General features: G+C 38.4%; 1 protein-coding gene across 1 annotated transcript in view; it reads right to left on the bottom strand.

Moving 5' to 3' along the window:
• Nucleotides 1-17,208, bottom strand: part of ccdc171 (coiled-coil domain containing 171) — a 32,925-nt gene extending 15,717 nt beyond the window's left edge. The window contains exons 1-13 of the mRNA XM_002935670.3: nucleotides 16,828-17,208; nucleotides 15,843-15,969; nucleotides 13,793-13,967; nucleotides 13,332-13,522; nucleotides 11,899-12,045; nucleotides 9,893-9,985; nucleotides 7,935-8,095; nucleotides 6,996-7,134; nucleotides 4,855-4,948; nucleotides 3,892-3,998; nucleotides 2,334-2,423; nucleotides 1,864-2,064; nucleotides 847-1,014 (exon numbers count right to left, since the gene is read on the bottom strand). Of these exons, the coding sequence (XP_002935716.2) occupies nucleotides 847-1,014; nucleotides 1,864-2,064; nucleotides 2,334-2,423; nucleotides 3,892-3,998; nucleotides 4,855-4,948; nucleotides 6,996-7,134; nucleotides 7,935-8,095; nucleotides 9,893-9,985; nucleotides 11,899-12,045; nucleotides 13,332-13,522; nucleotides 13,793-13,967; nucleotides 15,843-15,962 (1,686 nt within the window). The 5' untranslated portion in view covers nucleotides 15,963-15,969; nucleotides 16,828-17,208. The remainder of the gene's footprint in view (nucleotides 1-846; nucleotides 1,015-1,863; nucleotides 2,065-2,333; nucleotides 2,424-3,891; nucleotides 3,999-4,854; nucleotides 4,949-6,995; nucleotides 7,135-7,934; nucleotides 8,096-9,892; nucleotides 9,986-11,898; nucleotides 12,046-13,331; nucleotides 13,523-13,792; nucleotides 13,968-15,842; nucleotides 15,970-16,827) is intronic.
• Between the last annotated feature and the right edge of the window lie 629 nt (nucleotides 17,209-17,837).

Raw genomic sequence — 17,837 nt, 5'->3', positions numbered from 1 at the left:
GAGACAGGTGGTCTTTCTGTAATTTGGATCTCCATACCTCAATCCTGCTAAAAATAATTTGAAACAAAAAATATCCCCAATATCATTGTTTTGCCTCCAATAAGGATTCATTGTATCTTAATTGGGATTTAGCAGAATGTACTGTTTTATAATTACATAGAAAAAGCAAATCCTTTAAAAAATCTGGATGGGTTTCCAGATTATGGACCCCATACCTTTGACTGTATTTGGCAGACAAGTTAATAGATTTCCTGTATCGTTGTTATTGCTACAAGAATTCCACAGTGCCTAAAAGCTGGTCCAACCTGAAATTGCTTACCAACCTGCAATTTCTTTTAAAGCAAGTGAGAAGTCATTAAATAAGCAATACAATTCATTGTAACCAACATGTCTTCCTTTCTTGACACCCCCCCTCAACATAGCATGAAAAACATTTTATTTGTAATGTTGAGCAACAAATAAATATTTCTGTCATATTGGTTATTAGGTTAGTTACATGACAATCATGAAGTCAACACAGTTACTTGTCATGTCCACAAGTGCTCAAGCCTTATGGTGTACTCTACCATATGATTCAACAAATAGTGATATGTTGCAATAATGAAAATAAGTTGAACTATGACCATGTAAGTACTTTGTTAAAATACTAAAAGACAATAAACAGTTGTTTTTCGCCATGCATGGGATTTGAAAAGGTTTGGTTGCAGCCCTGTACTGACAAATGAACAAGGAAACATGGCTTCATAGTTTTGCATGAAAAAAAATATATTTATCTTGTGCTTTATCAATACATGGATTAGTATTTATTTAGTATAGAGATGTATGTGGGTTTAGGGGTCAATTTACCTTTTCATTGGCTTGGTTTAGGTCTGATATCAGGAAATCAACATTCTCCTCCAGGACAGTGCAAAGCTCCACCCAGGAAAATTTTTCCAACAAGCTCTGAGACTTTTTTATAAGGACACAGCCTGCAACCAAACGCTGGTACAAGTTGTGGAGGAATGTCAACTTTTCCTTGGAAACACAAAAAAAACCCCCAGCAATATGAGAATCTAGTATAATTAGTTAAGTTTCACTCAATTAATGGAAATCCTTATTGCTATTATTTGCATAGCGTGTAGGATATGTATTAGTTTATACTTATACAAATTTGACAGAAGTATCCCTCACTATGAGGGCAAAGCAACATATAGAAGTATAGCAACCTTGTAAGACTAGTTTTTTTAATTAAATTGATGCGATATATATATTTTATTTCTACTGTGTAAAAGGGATATTAAAAAACTACGGAAATGTATCCGCTATAAGTTATTCTTTAATTGACTAAACCTTGTTATTAAATTGTACATAATTTTGAAGCTTAAGTAAAGGAAACATAGCAAAAACATGCTGCTGCACAAATACTACTACTAATAAACCAGACCAAAAACTAAATACATGCACCACATGCATCCAGTGAATTGGTTGCTAATATTGGTTGGTAATATCATTTTTTAATGCGCACACTGGAAGTTACACAATCCCCACTCAAAAAATGCTAGTTGCAACTTGCACCAAATTAATTTAAAACACAAAAAGTTCAACAGAGGTAGCTTTAAAACACTGGATCCAACTGCGGCAGCTACAGTTGCACATGACCACAATGACACAGGAAACTAGGGAAAAACCATGTTGTATTACATCTGAACAAAATGTATTTTGAACATCACACAATGAAAATAAATGCACTTTATACTGAAAGGAGAACAACGTCCTGACATTTATAGAAAATAGGTCTCATTTCATAAGCAATATTACATTTTCTTTCTGAAAAACTAGTGGAGCTTCTAAAAATACAGAAAACATTTAACAAGCATATTATACCTCTATATCCTTCTGATAAGCCTTGGCAAGATTTTGTCTTTCATGGTCACATTCTAAAACCCTCAGTTTCGCTTTCTCCCATCCGTTTTGTGCTTTCTCCAAATCCATCTGCAAAACAGCTATTTGACATTCTTGATCTGTGCATCTTGTGTGCAGAATGTGTGACTCTCTTTCGGCAGCTTCCAGGTCAGCTTGTGTTTTCTACCATATAGCAGAAAAACAAAAAGCATATAAGCATTCCTAATCATTAAATAAATTGGGTTTATCTTGTTTAACATTTAGTTCATGTCTTATAAATATTCTTTAGCTTGTAATTTTTCATTAGTCAGTAATCAGATACTACTGGCTCATACTACATAAATCAGCTAATTTTAAAATTAAAACAAGTATAGAAATATAAATGTTAATGAACACATGGTACCCATTATAACAAGTAAATGAAATGTCAAGAGCTACTATTCAAACAATACCTCAAGGTTGTGACACAGTGTTTGTATCATTGCCTTTGCAGATTTCATTTCTTCAGTTATCCTAGTATAGGCATAACTGCCTGCTTCAAGCTAGTATATAAAAAAAAAAAGTGAGTGTATACCAAATAGAAAATAATATTGGATGGCTGTAAATATTCGGTATTAATCACAAAATAAACAGTAGATTGAGAAACTTAAAGGTTGAGTTGAGTGGTCTAGGATCTAAGATTTAGTAAAGGTCTTCAAATGTCTTATTTAGGAAATTTTGCCTGTTTAATGGGAAACTTTAGGAGTTTAGGGAGCTAAATGTGTTGGGTAGAAAAGAAGGGTTTTGGTTCCTATAGGACTGGACTGATTTTTCTTTGGGGCACAATCTAAATAACAGGGACAGATTTCACCTTAATAGAAAGGGGTTTTCTGAGGACTGAAGGTTACAGGCGTGCGAGGGGACAGGATTACTCTGTACAAGTACATTAGAGGGGTTTATAGACAGATAGGGGACGCTCTCCTTTTCCCCATAAAAGGATCGGTGCACCAGAGGCAACCCTTTTCACAGTGGGAGCAATGAGGTTGTGGAATGCCCATGCAAGTGATGTTATGATGGCAGATTCTGTTAAAGTCTTTAAGAGGGCTTGGATGATTTTTTGAACAAGCATATCCAAGGCTATTGTGATACTATTGTTTTAATTACTACAATTAGTATCAATATTAATATATATTGTTTACGTATGTGACTGTATAAATAGGTCGGTATAGGTCTATGTTTGTGCACACCATACAGTCCACTCTTGGTTTTGAAATGAAATGCACTGACAAGCATGGCATCTGTATGGCAGTACACACAACAGATTTTGGCATGAAAATGCAAAAGTATGTAATTTTTGTGCCCAAATCCTCCCACTCCTTCCTATAAGTGCATTGACAGATGGATATTGTGCCAATCTGTTCATTTGCCAACACAAGGCTAAAGGAGAACGAAAAGTAACTAGAAAATGCTTGCCCCTATAGTAGGTCCCCTATAATATTAGCAGATGGCTAAGTTTTTAGCCCACCAAATCCTCTTTTAAGATTTTTAAGTTTTATCTGTCTCAGGGTCCCTGAAAGCAGCCCCCATCTTACTAAAATAAGCACTTCTTCCTTTCACTCCGCCCCCCCAGGACCCTTGCCGCATAAATTAAAAGTATGTACACTGTACAAAAAAAAAATGTTAATGCAATTCAAGGCTTCCTGGGGCAGTGGGGCAGAAACACACAGTTATTTTGGTGACATTCAGCTAAATTCTAGACTCACTTTCTTCAGCAGTGCATTTCCTACAGGATACCAACAGGCACTAAATTCTGTAAGTGAGACCAAAAGATGCCTATCAAATTAGAGTTAGTTTTATTTAACCTTTTGTTGTCCTTTAACAACATTTGCACTCGTTAATTCATAAATGGAGAAGAAGTTCATAATTATCACCAAAATACCGCAGCTAGCTGCAGGCTTCTACTGCAATGCTTGGTGGTATGTCACCTAAGACCATTACAAACAACTAGTAACATGCAGAGCAAAGTATTACCTTATTGGACAAGTCTTTGAACCTGTTCTTATTATCTGTCAAAATATGCTTCAAAGTCTCAAGGAGCACAGAAAAGCCTGCAGGTTTAACTGTCTCGTTGCAGGCCTCTGCAGAGAAAATAAAATAATTGCTGCATGTAAACAAACTCAATAGGGTATGTTTTTTGTAAACCATATATTTAATTAAATAGATATATTATGAAAAAAATCTAATTTTGATACATGTACCTAACCCAAGCCACCGGGGAAACTATTTTGAGGTGTACAATATAGGTGAAATGGAGCCCTTTGAATACCTTTTAAAGCAAGGCCTGAATCTAATGCATGCATATATAGTACAACACTTGTGCGGGTGAATCCGATACATAAAATAATACAGAAAGAAATCTGCATTAACTAGAAGCTAGTTTTTTTAAGTGTACTTCAGCATAGTCCACTCTTTTGTGCCAACATGAATTGAAAATAAAATATAAATACTCTTTCAAAGGGTTCAGTTTGTTGAACGATTGTATTTAGCTCAGAGATAAATCTGTTCTACTTACAGGTACAAAGTATTCTAATATTAAGGACAACTCCACTTCTATAGTAAAAACTTTTATATTGATGGCACATGGGCCGATGACAACTGTTGTTAAATCTAGGCTACAATGGGTATTAAAAATCCCCTGAATACATTCCAATGGTGATAAAATGAATTGTCAGTGCCAAAACATATGTGGTGCTTCCTTTTCCAGAGTCACCCATAGTTTTTTTGTCGCAGACTTAATAGTGGGTGACAAATCTCCCTGTGTGCCATCACCATTACCGTAAATAATATGAGCAGACTACTTTCAGATCTACTTCAATCATATGATTAAGCGTAAAGGTAGGCAAGGAAGTAACTCTACAACAGACTCCCACAACAGACTCACTTAAAGCACAATGACATATCTGACAATGTACACCTTCAACAAATCTGATGTACCATGATGGGATGGAATGAAGTTGTCCACAACTGACTGCAATTGTCCCAGGTTGTCTTTGTGAGCTTCCTCCAGAGAATAAAGTTGTTTCTTGGTCTAGGACATAAAAATGCATGCTAGTTATTTTCAAAAACAGATATAAAATGAGTTAGATAATAAAGAGGTTATATTGTTATAATTTCAGCTGTTGCACAGTAAGTTGCACAAGAATGCAGGACATCTTAACCTGTGTAAAAAACTGAGATGCAAAACACCATGGTTTATTGCAGGGGTCACTAACTTTTTTTTTTTTTTTTTTTTTACCTGTGAGCCACATTTAATTGTAAAAAGAAATACGGAACAACACAAATGAAGAAAAAATCCTGGGGGTGCAAAATAAGGGCTATGATTGGTTATTTGGTAGCCCCTATGTGGACTGTCAGCCTACAGGAGGCTCTGTTTGGCAGTACATCTGGTTCCATGCAAACAAACTTGCCTCTAAGCCAGGAATTAAAAAAATAAGCACCTGCTTTGCAGCAACTCGGAGAAAAGAGCCATGGGGTTGTGAGCAACATTTTTTTCCTGCACATATGCTGTAATCACAATTGACTAGACCGGCACAATGTACTCATGGGTCAGGCAAATGCTCACAAATGGTAGCCAGTTATTTTTAAGTGGCAATGGCCTGATCCACAAGTACACAATGTGGAATCAGTGTGTGTGCACTATTGTTTTCACTCTGAAGCAGTGTGTCTGCTTCAGAGGTACTACTATACTTTAGGGATGCACTGACTCCAGGTTTCGGTTTGGTATTTGGCCAAGATTCTGCATTTTTCGAATCCGGCCAAATCAAATCCTTAAAATCACTTGACTTTTTGAACACGGAAGTAAAAGCGCTCGCTTCTATTTAACCCTTCAGCAGTCTAATTTGCATTTGCAAATTAGGATTTGTTTTCAGTTCGGCTTCCACCCAAATATTTTACAAAGGATTCGGGGTTCAGCCTAACCCAGGGGTGGATAGACTTTCTTCGTCCGCAATCAAACAGGGAATGCAGAATTGCGGCGCGAATGCATGCGTAAGCGACGCAGCGTACGTATGCATTCACGCAGCACTTCCGCATCCCTGGCTTCATCACAACCCACCAGAAATCCACGGGGGATCGACTGGTGGACCGCGATTGACGTATTGGCCACCCATGCCCTAACCCAAAGATAGTGGATTTGTGCATACCTACTATAGTTTATTTAAATAAGCTGTTATATAATCTCAGGGGAAGCAATTCAAGTTAAAATTAGACTATAGGGTACGTGTTTACAAAGCAGAAAATAGATAAGCTGTGCACAAAACAATGGATTTAGTTCTTTCAAAGGAAGCTAAATAGGGATTGAATGGCAGGCTCTATACAAAAATAGAGAAAAAAAATAATCTTGCCAAATAAGTAGTACATTTGTTGCAAGAAATCTTCTTGCTGTGCCTACACCTGGAAGAAATAAATCCACCTGGTTGCAGACACATGTCTGCCAACTAACATGAGACGTTTGTTGGCGAATATTGGCTGCGTGTACAACAAGAAGTTTTTTTTTTTAAGCATAATGGCGAATTGCCAGACTGCACTTATCTACAGCCTGACAACAGGCCCCTGTGACCTTATCCTAAATGGATACAAACAAACAAAAAAAAAATCACCTTTAGGGCTCTGGCACACGGGGAAATTAGTCGCCCGCGACAAAACTCCCTGTTCGCGGGCGACTAATCTCCCCGTGTGCCAGAGCCCTTAGGGTAATGATACATCAAGAGATTAGTCTCCATTTATAAATCTTCTCTACTGTGGCCAACTAATCTCCTTCAAATGCTTTCCCGCCAGCTAAAATGCAAATCACCGGTGGGAAAACATACACGGCATGGCTACTTTGCAAAGCAGCACCAAGTTGCCTCTCGAGAAACTTTGGGTTGTTTTAAAATGTAGCCATGCCACGTATGTTTCCATACCAGCAATTAGCATTTTAGCCAGTGGTAAGAAAAACAAGGGAAATTTTGTCCCCTGCAGTAGCCAGGTAACAAAAGGGACAAAACATCCGGCGTGTCATTGCCCCTTACTATTGCTAGTCTTTTCATTCCATTACCCAGTACCTCTACTTGAAAGATATCATTTTGAGAACTTACAATAGCAAGATCCTCCTCCATCGTGATACAACTGCCTTCTATACTTTTTTGCTTTCCAGTGAGTTCTGCAATTAAGTTGTTTTTTTGCTCAATATCTGATTTCAGCTGATTAACCAACATACAAAAATCTTGTTCTGACCTAGAAGGGTTAAAAAGAAAAGTAAAATGGAGCATGACTCTATACCATGGCAGTTAACAGTTCATATTGTTAAGGATGGGCCAGTAGAAAAGTATTCACAATTTTTTACCAATATTTTGTCAAGTAAACTAGAGTAAAAGCACATATAACTTGCTTTATTGTTTAGGCTGTATTTATAAATATTGTGTAAAGCTGTTTAAGTAAACTTTAGTATCCATTTTAAAATGTATATTAAAATGTTTACATACAAATTATGTAAATTTCTTTTTGCCTTGGGGTGGGAGGTCAACAGAATAAGAGATCTAATAATAGTAATACACAGAATGCATTTATTTAAGTCCTATTTATCTTCCTCATATTTAGCAAATATGGGGGAATATGGCTCCCTAATAGAATTGTTTAATCAGCATAACTATTGTTTCCAACAAACTGTCTATCAGGTGACCTGAAACCACAACTCCTATTACTTGTCCTTTTCCTTGGACATGTGTAGGAGTGGCAGAAAGACAGGTAGTGTAGAGAACACTACTGCGATAAAAGCCAAGAATAAACTATGGCTTTTTGCAGTCCCTGGTAAAACACAGTTTGAAGTAAGTTTTTCAGCTTTCCTAATGACGTTCTAATTAAAAAACAAAAAAAATACATTTAGGTACAATTAACGAATAGCACTCATGTGAATACATTTGTCATTAAGCTTGGGTTAAATAGTACCGATCCCTACACTTAAAATGCCAAGGCTGACACAAGTGATCAGGGAAAAAAAATACTTTTTACTAATAATAAAAAAATAAATAATTTACTTTTTGAGCTTTTCAGTCAACTGTTCTGCGCTGTTTTTTTCTGAATAATAAGCTGCTTCCACTTCACAGAACTGCTTCCTCATCATATCCAACTCAGAAAGAGTTTGTGCCAGAGTGGCCTTTTCCACCTCTAAAGCCCTTTCAAGATCATACATCCGCAACTGTTATAAAAGACATACAATAATTATTTTAAAATGTTATCTTTCTGCATAATATTTCACACTCTTACTTTAAAACTGAGAGGAGAAATCATTAAGTTGACCTTACATAATAGTATTTACCCCCTCTCCTGAACTGCTATTATAAAATTTAAATTGTCTCCTCTCTTCTCCTTGGTTTAGGCCACGGCTTCTTTGCTGAAACAGAGGCTAGGGACTGGCATTCTCAAACTTCACGTGTTACTTACCTTCAACCAGACAGCTGCATGAGTAAAGCTGGCCATACACGCACCGATATTCGGTGCGTGTATGGCAAGTCGGCAAGTATGTATGTATATCTTTATTTATAAAGCGCTACTTATGTACGCAGCGCTGTACAGTAGAATACGTTAATACAAACAAGGTGTTAATAGATAAATACAAAGTATAATAATAAATACAGATAAATACAGCAGCAATAAGTTAAGAGTCGAGGACACAAGAGGAAGGAGGTCCCTGCCCTGTAGAGCTTACAATCTATATGGGAGGGTAACTAACAGACACAAATAGGCAAATATAAGTGCTGTAGGTCACAGTGGGTGACACTACAATATAAGTGCCAGTTCCCAGATCAGGTGCTGGGCGAGTGCTCCAAAAGGTAGTCTTTAACCTTAGTTTTAAAAAGACTGGCAAGTCGACCGGTATCGCAGGAGGCTGCTGATATCGGTCGACTCGCCAATCGGCCAGGTCAAAAGATTTTGATCGGGCGCCATAGAAGGCGCCTGAGCAAAAACTGCCGTCAGGGCTGAATCGGCAGAAGGAGGTAGAAATCCTATTGTTTCTACCTCCTTATCTGCTGTTTCAGCCCTGAAGGTTAATGGCGGGTCTGATGATCTTTCGTGCGACCGATGGTCGAACTAAATATTGCAGATTGCCACGTGTGTGGCCACCTTAAGTGTAGGGAGTACACACTGAGAGCAGGTTGTTATGACAACAAAACGCTAAAGGGCCTATTTATTATGCTGTGTAAAAAACAGCAGAACTTGCGTAATGTAACAGCGCAAAATCTGCTGTTCGCCATTTACTTTACACAGCTTTTTACACTTTTTCCAGCTAATTTAGTTTTACATAGCATAATAATAATAATTATTATATAAAATAATAATTAGGAAAAATGTTTCAGGGCATGTTTTTTTGCCATAACAGGAGTTATTAACCCTGAAATACGCATGCACAGGGCCTAGGGAACTTACTCTGCACATGCATGTTCCCTCAGAACACAATTTTTTATTTTACAGAATTATAGGTATTGACAAAACTAAAGGTATGGGTTAATTGATTACACAGACATCAGGACTCACTGGGCTGCCTACTGCTGATAAGAAATTCTACCAATAATAATAATTTTTTTCATGTGGAGACAAGTTAATCTATCTCATCCGATGCTTAGGTTAGACACACACAGTGGTATTTTCTGTCTGGAATCCTCCTAATATGAACAGTCATAGTCAGAATTCAGTTTTTCAGTTTTTATCAATACATACCATATGAGGAACAAATCTGTGTTCTTTCAACAGAAGAGAAAATACAATATGCACCATTAGCCCGACTATAGTTCCACAAAGGCTGCTAAATTTTACATCTGGTGCAGCAGTAATTTAAATTTCTGCTGAATATACATTAATAAATAACGTGGGTAATGTTTTAAATGATAGAGGCAGTATGCTTACAGAGTCAAAATGACTTAAGCAGCGGAACGATGTGACGAATTATACAAAAGAATGATCAAAGAATATAGGGGGTAAGACATGATAGCGTTACCTGGATGACTTCAGAATTAAACTTAGACTCCAGATGTGTGGCTCTTTCAGCCTCCACGTTTTCTTCCAAGTCCTTTATTCTTTGTTTTGCTTCCTAAATAGGTGATATAAATCAGTTCTGCACTCACAGGTCTTTGTCAAATGAATCAAAAATATTTATTAAATCATCAGCAGGCAAAGTCCAGCATTTCGGGCACTAGCATGACCTTTAAAAAGGACCTATGTGTCCACAAACATGCTTTTACACATGCTTGTGTGTGCAATATGGAATTTTAGACAAGGCACTGTTATGGTATTAGCAATTATGGCCAATTTGCCACCACTTTCCTGGATGCTACAAGCCAAAGTTTTGGCCCAACTGAATTTAGCTGTACTGCTGCAAGGCCCCATCTCACATCTCAGGTTCAAAATCATACCCTATTGCAAGCCTCAATGTACTTGCAAGCAATTGCATCTGAACTTGTTAGTGATTGCTGAAAAAAAGACTGGCGGGGGGGGAAGTCCAGCGGCAGCCTCCCAAGTAATCACCACACAAAACAAAATAATACAAAAATCTGTACATGTGACACTGCCTGAAAGCAGAACTAAAACCTAATAATTAATATGGCTAAAAATGCCATATTTTATATATATGACCTACTGTACCAGACACAATTTTCAGCATCAATCATCCAGGACTTCGAACTTGTCACAGGAGCTCCCCATCTTGGAAAGTGCCTGCAACACTCACATGCTCAGTGTGCTTAGGGCAGCTAAGCTTAAGGGTTGTAGCTAATTATTAAGCAGAAAATGAGGCTGGCCTGTCATATAAGCTGATGCTACAGGGCTAATTATTAAATTAAGTTTTATAGCTGCCATGTAGTAATTACCTGTATTTATTACTTATTACTTATCTGTATTTATTATCAGCTTTATGTTGTGACATTTATATTCTGTACATACAGTATATTGTGTGTCGGTCCCTAAACTCAGTAACTGACAGCAGCACAGAGCATGTGCAGTGAATCAGCAGGAAAGAAGATGTGGAGCTACTGGAGGCACATATGTTAGCCCTGCTAAAGGGCTGTGGTTGCATTGGGCTAGTACAGGACCCCAAAAACATAATGAACAAAACCCCAAAACATAATGAACAACATTTCTGGCCTACTTATTTAGTTAGGCTTAAGTTCTTCTTTAATGGGGATGCTCATCTTTGAGAAAGTTACCTTTGAGAAAGTTACCATTAAACAAACAATGCTCAGTAAAGGCAATGAGATATTCAGAGATTCTACATACATGCCTAATTGTATGACATCACCTACCTGCCAATGCCTACTGGCAGTATCATGCAATCACAATCATGGGAAATTAGAACATATTATAGATCTTTGAGTACAAATGTCGTTGCATAGCTGGCCTTAAAATTTTTATAATTAGGCGCATAAAAGTAAACATGATTATGCAATAAGAATTGCTTTAATGCAGGGCTGTCTGCAAAATGTTTAATTTTTTTTAATTGGTTATTCAAAAATTCTCAAAAAGCAATACACTACATCTAGCAGTATACATTATGCTTTGAAAAGTATAGTGTAGATAACGCAGAAAAGTAAATTACCCACCAACACATCACATTAACAATATACATTATACACAAGTCTCCAATGCTGATCACTCAACTGCTTTCAGACTTCAGGAGATTTTTTCTCTTCTCTCTTTGTCCTGTGCAATATTGACATATATGGAATGATAAGCTTGAATAAAAGCTTTAGGATAAGGGAGGCCACTGGAGGGCGCCAATTTTCCAAAGTTTTCTGTACTGCAAACGTGCCAAGCATGAATTTTGCTGAACAGTTAACCAGCACTGTGAACCCTTTACTCTCAAAAAGCTAGAAAATGCATAGAATAAGCTTCAGTTTTGTATGGGAGTAAAGGCACCTCTGCCTTCAAGTATTTTCTCATTGTAATGCAATGTGTACATTTATGGCCCTACATAATTTAATACACTGAAATACAGAGAAGACAACTTACTTTAAGCTCCCCCTGCAGCCTTTCTTCCTTTTCACGACTATAACTGAGCTCATTTTTCTGCTCCTTCAAAGTTTCCAGGTTCCTAGAATGTTCAGTCTCCATCTGCAACAGTGTTTGCTGCATCTCTTGTACATTCAGCTTTTCTTTCTAAAATTAAGAACATGATTTTAAAGTTTTGTCGTCTGTACCAACTAAGCACATGCAGTATATGTTTGCTTTCTCTAATCATTGACTGCAGACCAATCAATTCCATCCAGGATTTGGCATATTTGCAGCAGGATCTTGACAAAATAGTAATCTGGGTGGCTAAGTGGCAGATGAGAATTAATGCAGATAAATGTAAGGTAATGCACCTGGGATGTAAAAATATGCAAGCCACTTATACCCTTAATGGGGCTGCACTTGGCAAATCCATAATGGAGAAGGACCTTGGAGTCCTTGTAGAGACGCTTATGGGTTGATATGATAACTATGTATAAATATATAAGGGGATCATATAATAACCTCTCTTTATTTACCAGAAGGTCCTTCCAGCTAACATAAAGGCACCCATTCCGATTAGAAGTAAGGAGATTTCGTCTAAATATTCAGAAAGGATTTTTTAACGTGAGGGCTGTGAAGTTTGGAATTCTCTCCCTGAATCAGTCGTACTGGCTGATACATTAGATAGCCAACTAACAGTTACGCAGGTTATATATAGGCATTAAGGTTGAACTTAATGGATGTGTGTTTTTTTAACCTAACTTACTATGTTACTATGTACAAGATGTGAAGTATGTGGGCAGTTGCCCTCATTGTTACTAACTCAACTGATAGCATTTTAAAAAATCTTTACTTTTGGTGACCTTCATTTCCTTTAATAATTATACCCTGTAAAATACTGTAAAGAAAGATGTAATTTCATGTATGCAGGAATGTTATTCTAGCAAGAGCTGTCATCTGCTTTCGATGTAGCTCTAGGCTTTACACATGCACATTCGAGCAAAAGTTTTTAGGTCCGATTTCTAATTTCACTCTAGTGCACATGTGCATAGCCCAGATCAAGCCCCAAGGGATCCCTGGGGCAGAAGAAAAGATGGTGGGCCGTGGTTACTGGAATAGTACCCTAGGCTAATTCATTTTTCACTGCAGATAAGTGTCTGCCTGGTAGAGTAAGCCATTATAATCACTGGGGGGTGTCTAACAAATTGGCACCCAATGATTAATTCTTTTGTTTTCCTTTAAGAAAACACTCCTATAAGTTTCCAGCACTGAAATGTCATAATCGGAGGACACTGCTTTCAATATATTGTATCTGTGCCATGTATCATCTACATAGGACAGATCCAATGCTATATGCATACCTGAGGCAGTGCATTTGATTAAGACACTATTTCCTGCAGCCTAGAGCCAGATTACATAAAACACACAAAGAGACAGCATAGTAAATTCACCTGGAGAAGGTATGTAAGGTTGTTCTTTTCCAATACAAGGGATTCTTGTTCTTTCATGTAGTTCTGAATAATGTTATCGCGATTTCGCAAGTCACTTTCAAACATTTTTTGTCTTTCTTGCCAACCAAGCTGCGCAGCTTGAAAAACATTCTCCACACTGAACATCTTTTGTTGCAGTTCATCTATCTGGACTGTTTTAGAAAAGATAAAAGCATTTACTTAAATTTGCTTCCCTTTCCCGTAAAAACTTAACTATTACAGCAATGCTGTTACTTGCTTGTTTGGCCATTAAAATTCCTCATAAAGTGAGGTTTTGCACAGTATCTACAATTTCTTTTTACAGAAGGAACAAATGCTGATATTATACCCAACACGACTCCACTTACTATATGATTATATATTATATTTCATTTATTTGCTACTCCAATCCCTACCACTTTTCACATAAAATTCGACTGTACCTTTGAACTGAGCTTGAAGTCGATCAGAATTTGCCTTTTCTTCTTCCCCAGCAATTTTGGCGACTCTGTATTGCTTTTTTGCCACAGCCAACTCATATTCCAAGTTTTGCCGAACTGCCTCTCCTTTCTCAACCTGTGAACGGAGCTTGGCAAACTGATTTTCATAGCTGCAAAGCTTTAAATTGAAAAACAAAAAAATGTCATTATATGCCAATTAATCAGATATTTCACAGCTCCAGGAGGCATAAATAATTGCCAGTTACACAAATGTGGAGCAAAAGTTTAAAAGAGACAATCTTGGAAGACACTTCACATGCTCCCAATAATTGACCCTTTTATCTACAGACAATTAGATCAGCAAAATGCCAGGTTATGATAAAAATTATACAGGTTGGCAGTACATTTTATAAGGGTCTATATTTTAGGAGACATGTGGGCCAATTTACAAAGGGTTATGTGCAGCAACAGGACAGCTATATGCTGAAAAAGAGCTAACCTGCTTTTGTGGCACTCCATTCAGTAGGATATTTCACCCAGCCCTTCTGGTACTGTTTATGTTCTCTTTATCTTGTACAAAATCAGATCTGTGCAAATCACAGCTCTGCAAAAAGTAAATTCAGGGCTGTCCAACTTGCATGTCCTGGTGCTCCCCAGCTTGTGTGTTAAGAGTGTCAAACAAACTATGGATGCTCCAGGCAACACCCACATGCCAGCCACATCCTACCCCCTTTGAATGCAGTGATAAATAGAGTGAGGCAACTTATCCCTTAAACGGAGGGCTTTAATAGCCAGCTTAACGCACCATTGCTGCTCACAGCACAGTAAAAAAAGCCTGCTAGGACAAGAAAAATGACATTGCAGAGGTTCATGAGCTAGGGCAGCTACCTTCCTAAATAGAGCTAAGCCTTTCACCTCTACTCACACTAGATAAACCTATTTCCTCCTAAAAGAAAGCGCTGCAAAGTTACCTTAGGAATCCTCTACAATAGTAGAAATTACTGTTTCTATGTGTGGTATCACTTTTTAGCGCCATGATGTACAATACATTTTCCAAACAGCTTATTAAATTTGCTGTTCCTGAGACATTGGTAGATGGACTGAATCTTATTATTTTAATAAATTCTATTTGCATACAAACTTGACCTCCATATTTTTCTGTACATTAGGAGCATTTTATTTAGTTCTCCCATGCATGGATTTCCTAGAAAGCAAGATGGCATAAGACAGTGCTGTCCAACTTCTGTGGTACCGAGGGCTGGAATTTTTCCGACCTACGTGGTGGAGGGCCGATAATGGAAGCCAGTTTTGACCACTCCCCTTTTTGAAACTGCACCCACTTGAAACCTCACCCGTGTTATCACATGACCATACCCATATTAATGGTTGTAGTACAGCAAAAACCTGCCATACTCTGCCTTCCCTACCCTGCCTGTGTGTGCCATACTCTGCCTTCCCTATCCTGCCTGTGTGTGCCATACTCTGCCTTCCCTACCCTGCCTGCGTGTGCCATACTTTGACTGTGTGTGACATTCTTGGCTGGTTTGTGCCATACTTGGCCTGTGTTTGCCATACTCTGCCTGCCCTACCCTGCCTGTGTGTGCCATACTCTGCCTTCCCTACCCTGCCTGTGTGTGCCATACTCTGCCTTCCCTACCCTGCCTGTGTGTGCCATACTCTGCCTGCCCTACCATGCCTGTGTGTGCCATACTCTGCCTTCCCTACCCTGCCTGCGTGTGCCATACTTTGACTGTGTGTGCCATTCTTGGCTGGTTTGTGCCATACTTGGCCTGTGTTTGCCATACTCTGCCTGCCCTACCTTGCCCGTGTGTGCCATACTCTGCCTACCCTATTCTGCCTGTGTGTGCCATACTCTGCCTGCCCTACCCTGCCTGTGTGTGCCATACTCTGCTTGCCCTACCCTGCCTGTGTGTGCTATACTCTGCTTGCTTGCCCTACCCTGCCTGTGTGTGCCATACTCTGCTTGCCCTATGCTGTATGGCACACACAGGCAGCGTGGCCGCCAGTTGGACAGCACTGGCATAAGACATACCTCTTCGTTATGTTTTGCAACAAGTTCAACAATTTCTTTCTTAGCACTGTTCAATCTGTAACGGAGGTCAGCAACAGTGCTGCTCAGCTCAGTATGGCCTTCCTTTTCCAGTAGAGACATCTCTTATCTGTTGATGACGATAAAAACAAGAAAACTGTTAACAGAAAACGCTCTCTTTTGTTCAAATTTGAAAATTGTAAATGGAACCAGAACTGACAACTTGTTTAGTGATTTTTCTTATTTTTGGCTCAGGGTATGTGCCTGCATTATTATAAATCCTTTTCTTTTGTAAACTAAGCTGACTCTTATTTCTGCAGTGGGACTTGTTATGCAGCTGACACCAATCTAATTTTGTAAGTTCCCTGGTTACATGGCCCAAGGGAATTAAGAGAATAGCCTAGGGGCCAGCAATGGTTTTATATTTAATGAACAACTACTACAACATCAAAGTAAACTGTCCCTTTAAAGCCAAATATATTTGAACTGCTTATTAATCACACATTAACATTATTTACTACACAGATGTATGGACATGGAGTGCATATACAGGTAACTAATAAAATCAAACAAATATGGAAATAAGAAATCCACAATAAAGGAAGGACTTGCATTTTTGTATTAATAATGTAGCAAATACACCATGCAATATTGTTATAAATGCATAGGACACCATTCATTCTCTAAGAAATTCCACAATTAAGAGATTTTCAGTTATAGGTTAGCATACAGTTACCATGTCAGCATCACAACAGCTAGTGTAAACTGTTCCCTTGCCAACACTAAGCTGCCAAGCCTGACCCAGCAATCACTGCTCTCCCCTTTTAATTTTAGAATCTTTCACCCAATACTCAGTTTTTTTTGTAGCAAAGCTCTTTTTCATACCTACTGACACCACTGTGACATCTTACACAGGTAAATGTCTGACAGTAAAACAAAACACTTTCAGTGGTTAAGAATGAAACATTATATATAAACCAGCACCAACCTGAGATCAAGGGCTGAATTGTAGAATACAGAAAATAAGCCTTCTTCCCAGTCCTTAAAAATAGGTAACAGTCGGGAAAAAACATATAAACAAATGATGTTGCACGCCCTAAAAGAACACTTTCTGTAGAAGCCGAAAGAATACGCCGAACAGCCCCGCTTTTCATAACACAGCCCACAATCCCAAAGAGCTGTTTAAACGACAAGAAAGGCCTGAAAAAAAGGTTTGGCTCATTGTACATGCATCTTTAAAACCACTCTCAGCTTCTCCTTAGTTTGTCTTCATATCTCTCTAAGGCTGTGATCAAGCGTAGCGCCTCTCAGAATAGTGACGTCACCGAATACTACCATTACATCCGCCCACCTGCGCATGCGCATGCGCATGCGCCTCATGGCAGCCTTCATTCCTTCTGTGTGGATAACGTGCTGCCTCCAAACCAATGGCACCCTAAGCGTCAGATCACCATGGAAACGCTCGGTCCCTTATTTGCATAAACGGCAAGTTGCTTCTGAAGCAAAGGCGTTTGCGCATGGGGGGGCGATTAAGATGTGAACATGGACTACCAGTCAATAATAAAGCAGCTGCAAAATGTCCTTGCTCGTGGAAGTAGAGAGAGTGCAACACACCATTTAAAAAAATCATATCTTTCGAGTATCCGAGTATCTGGCATGGTTTGAAATCACCCGACTAACTCAGATTGTAAGCTCTACGGGGCAGGGACCTCCTTCCTACTGTGTCTCATACCACATGGCACTTATATATATATATACATATATGTATTTATTGTATTTATTTATTATATCACTTGTCCTCCCTGTGTGTAATTTTGTATTCTGTAAGACTGTACAGTGCTGCGTACCCTTGTGGCACTTTATAAATAAAGTTATACATACATACATATCCGCCTGAAAGAATGGACTATCTTTCCCAAACAGTATGTAAAACTGCTATGTATGTACTTTTGATTCATTGGTCGGCTTGAAATCAGTGGGTCAAGCAGGTTTGGACTA

The sequence above is a fragment of the Xenopus tropicalis genome, chromosome 1 (genome assembly GCF_000004195.4).
Source record: "Xenopus tropicalis strain Nigerian chromosome 1, UCB_Xtro_10.0, whole genome shotgun sequence".
Lineage (NCBI taxonomy): Eukaryota > Metazoa > Chordata > Amphibia > Anura > Pipidae > Xenopus > Xenopus tropicalis.
Note: the sequence above shows the minus strand (reverse complement) of the source record. Positions and strands in the feature narration are given on the sequence as shown.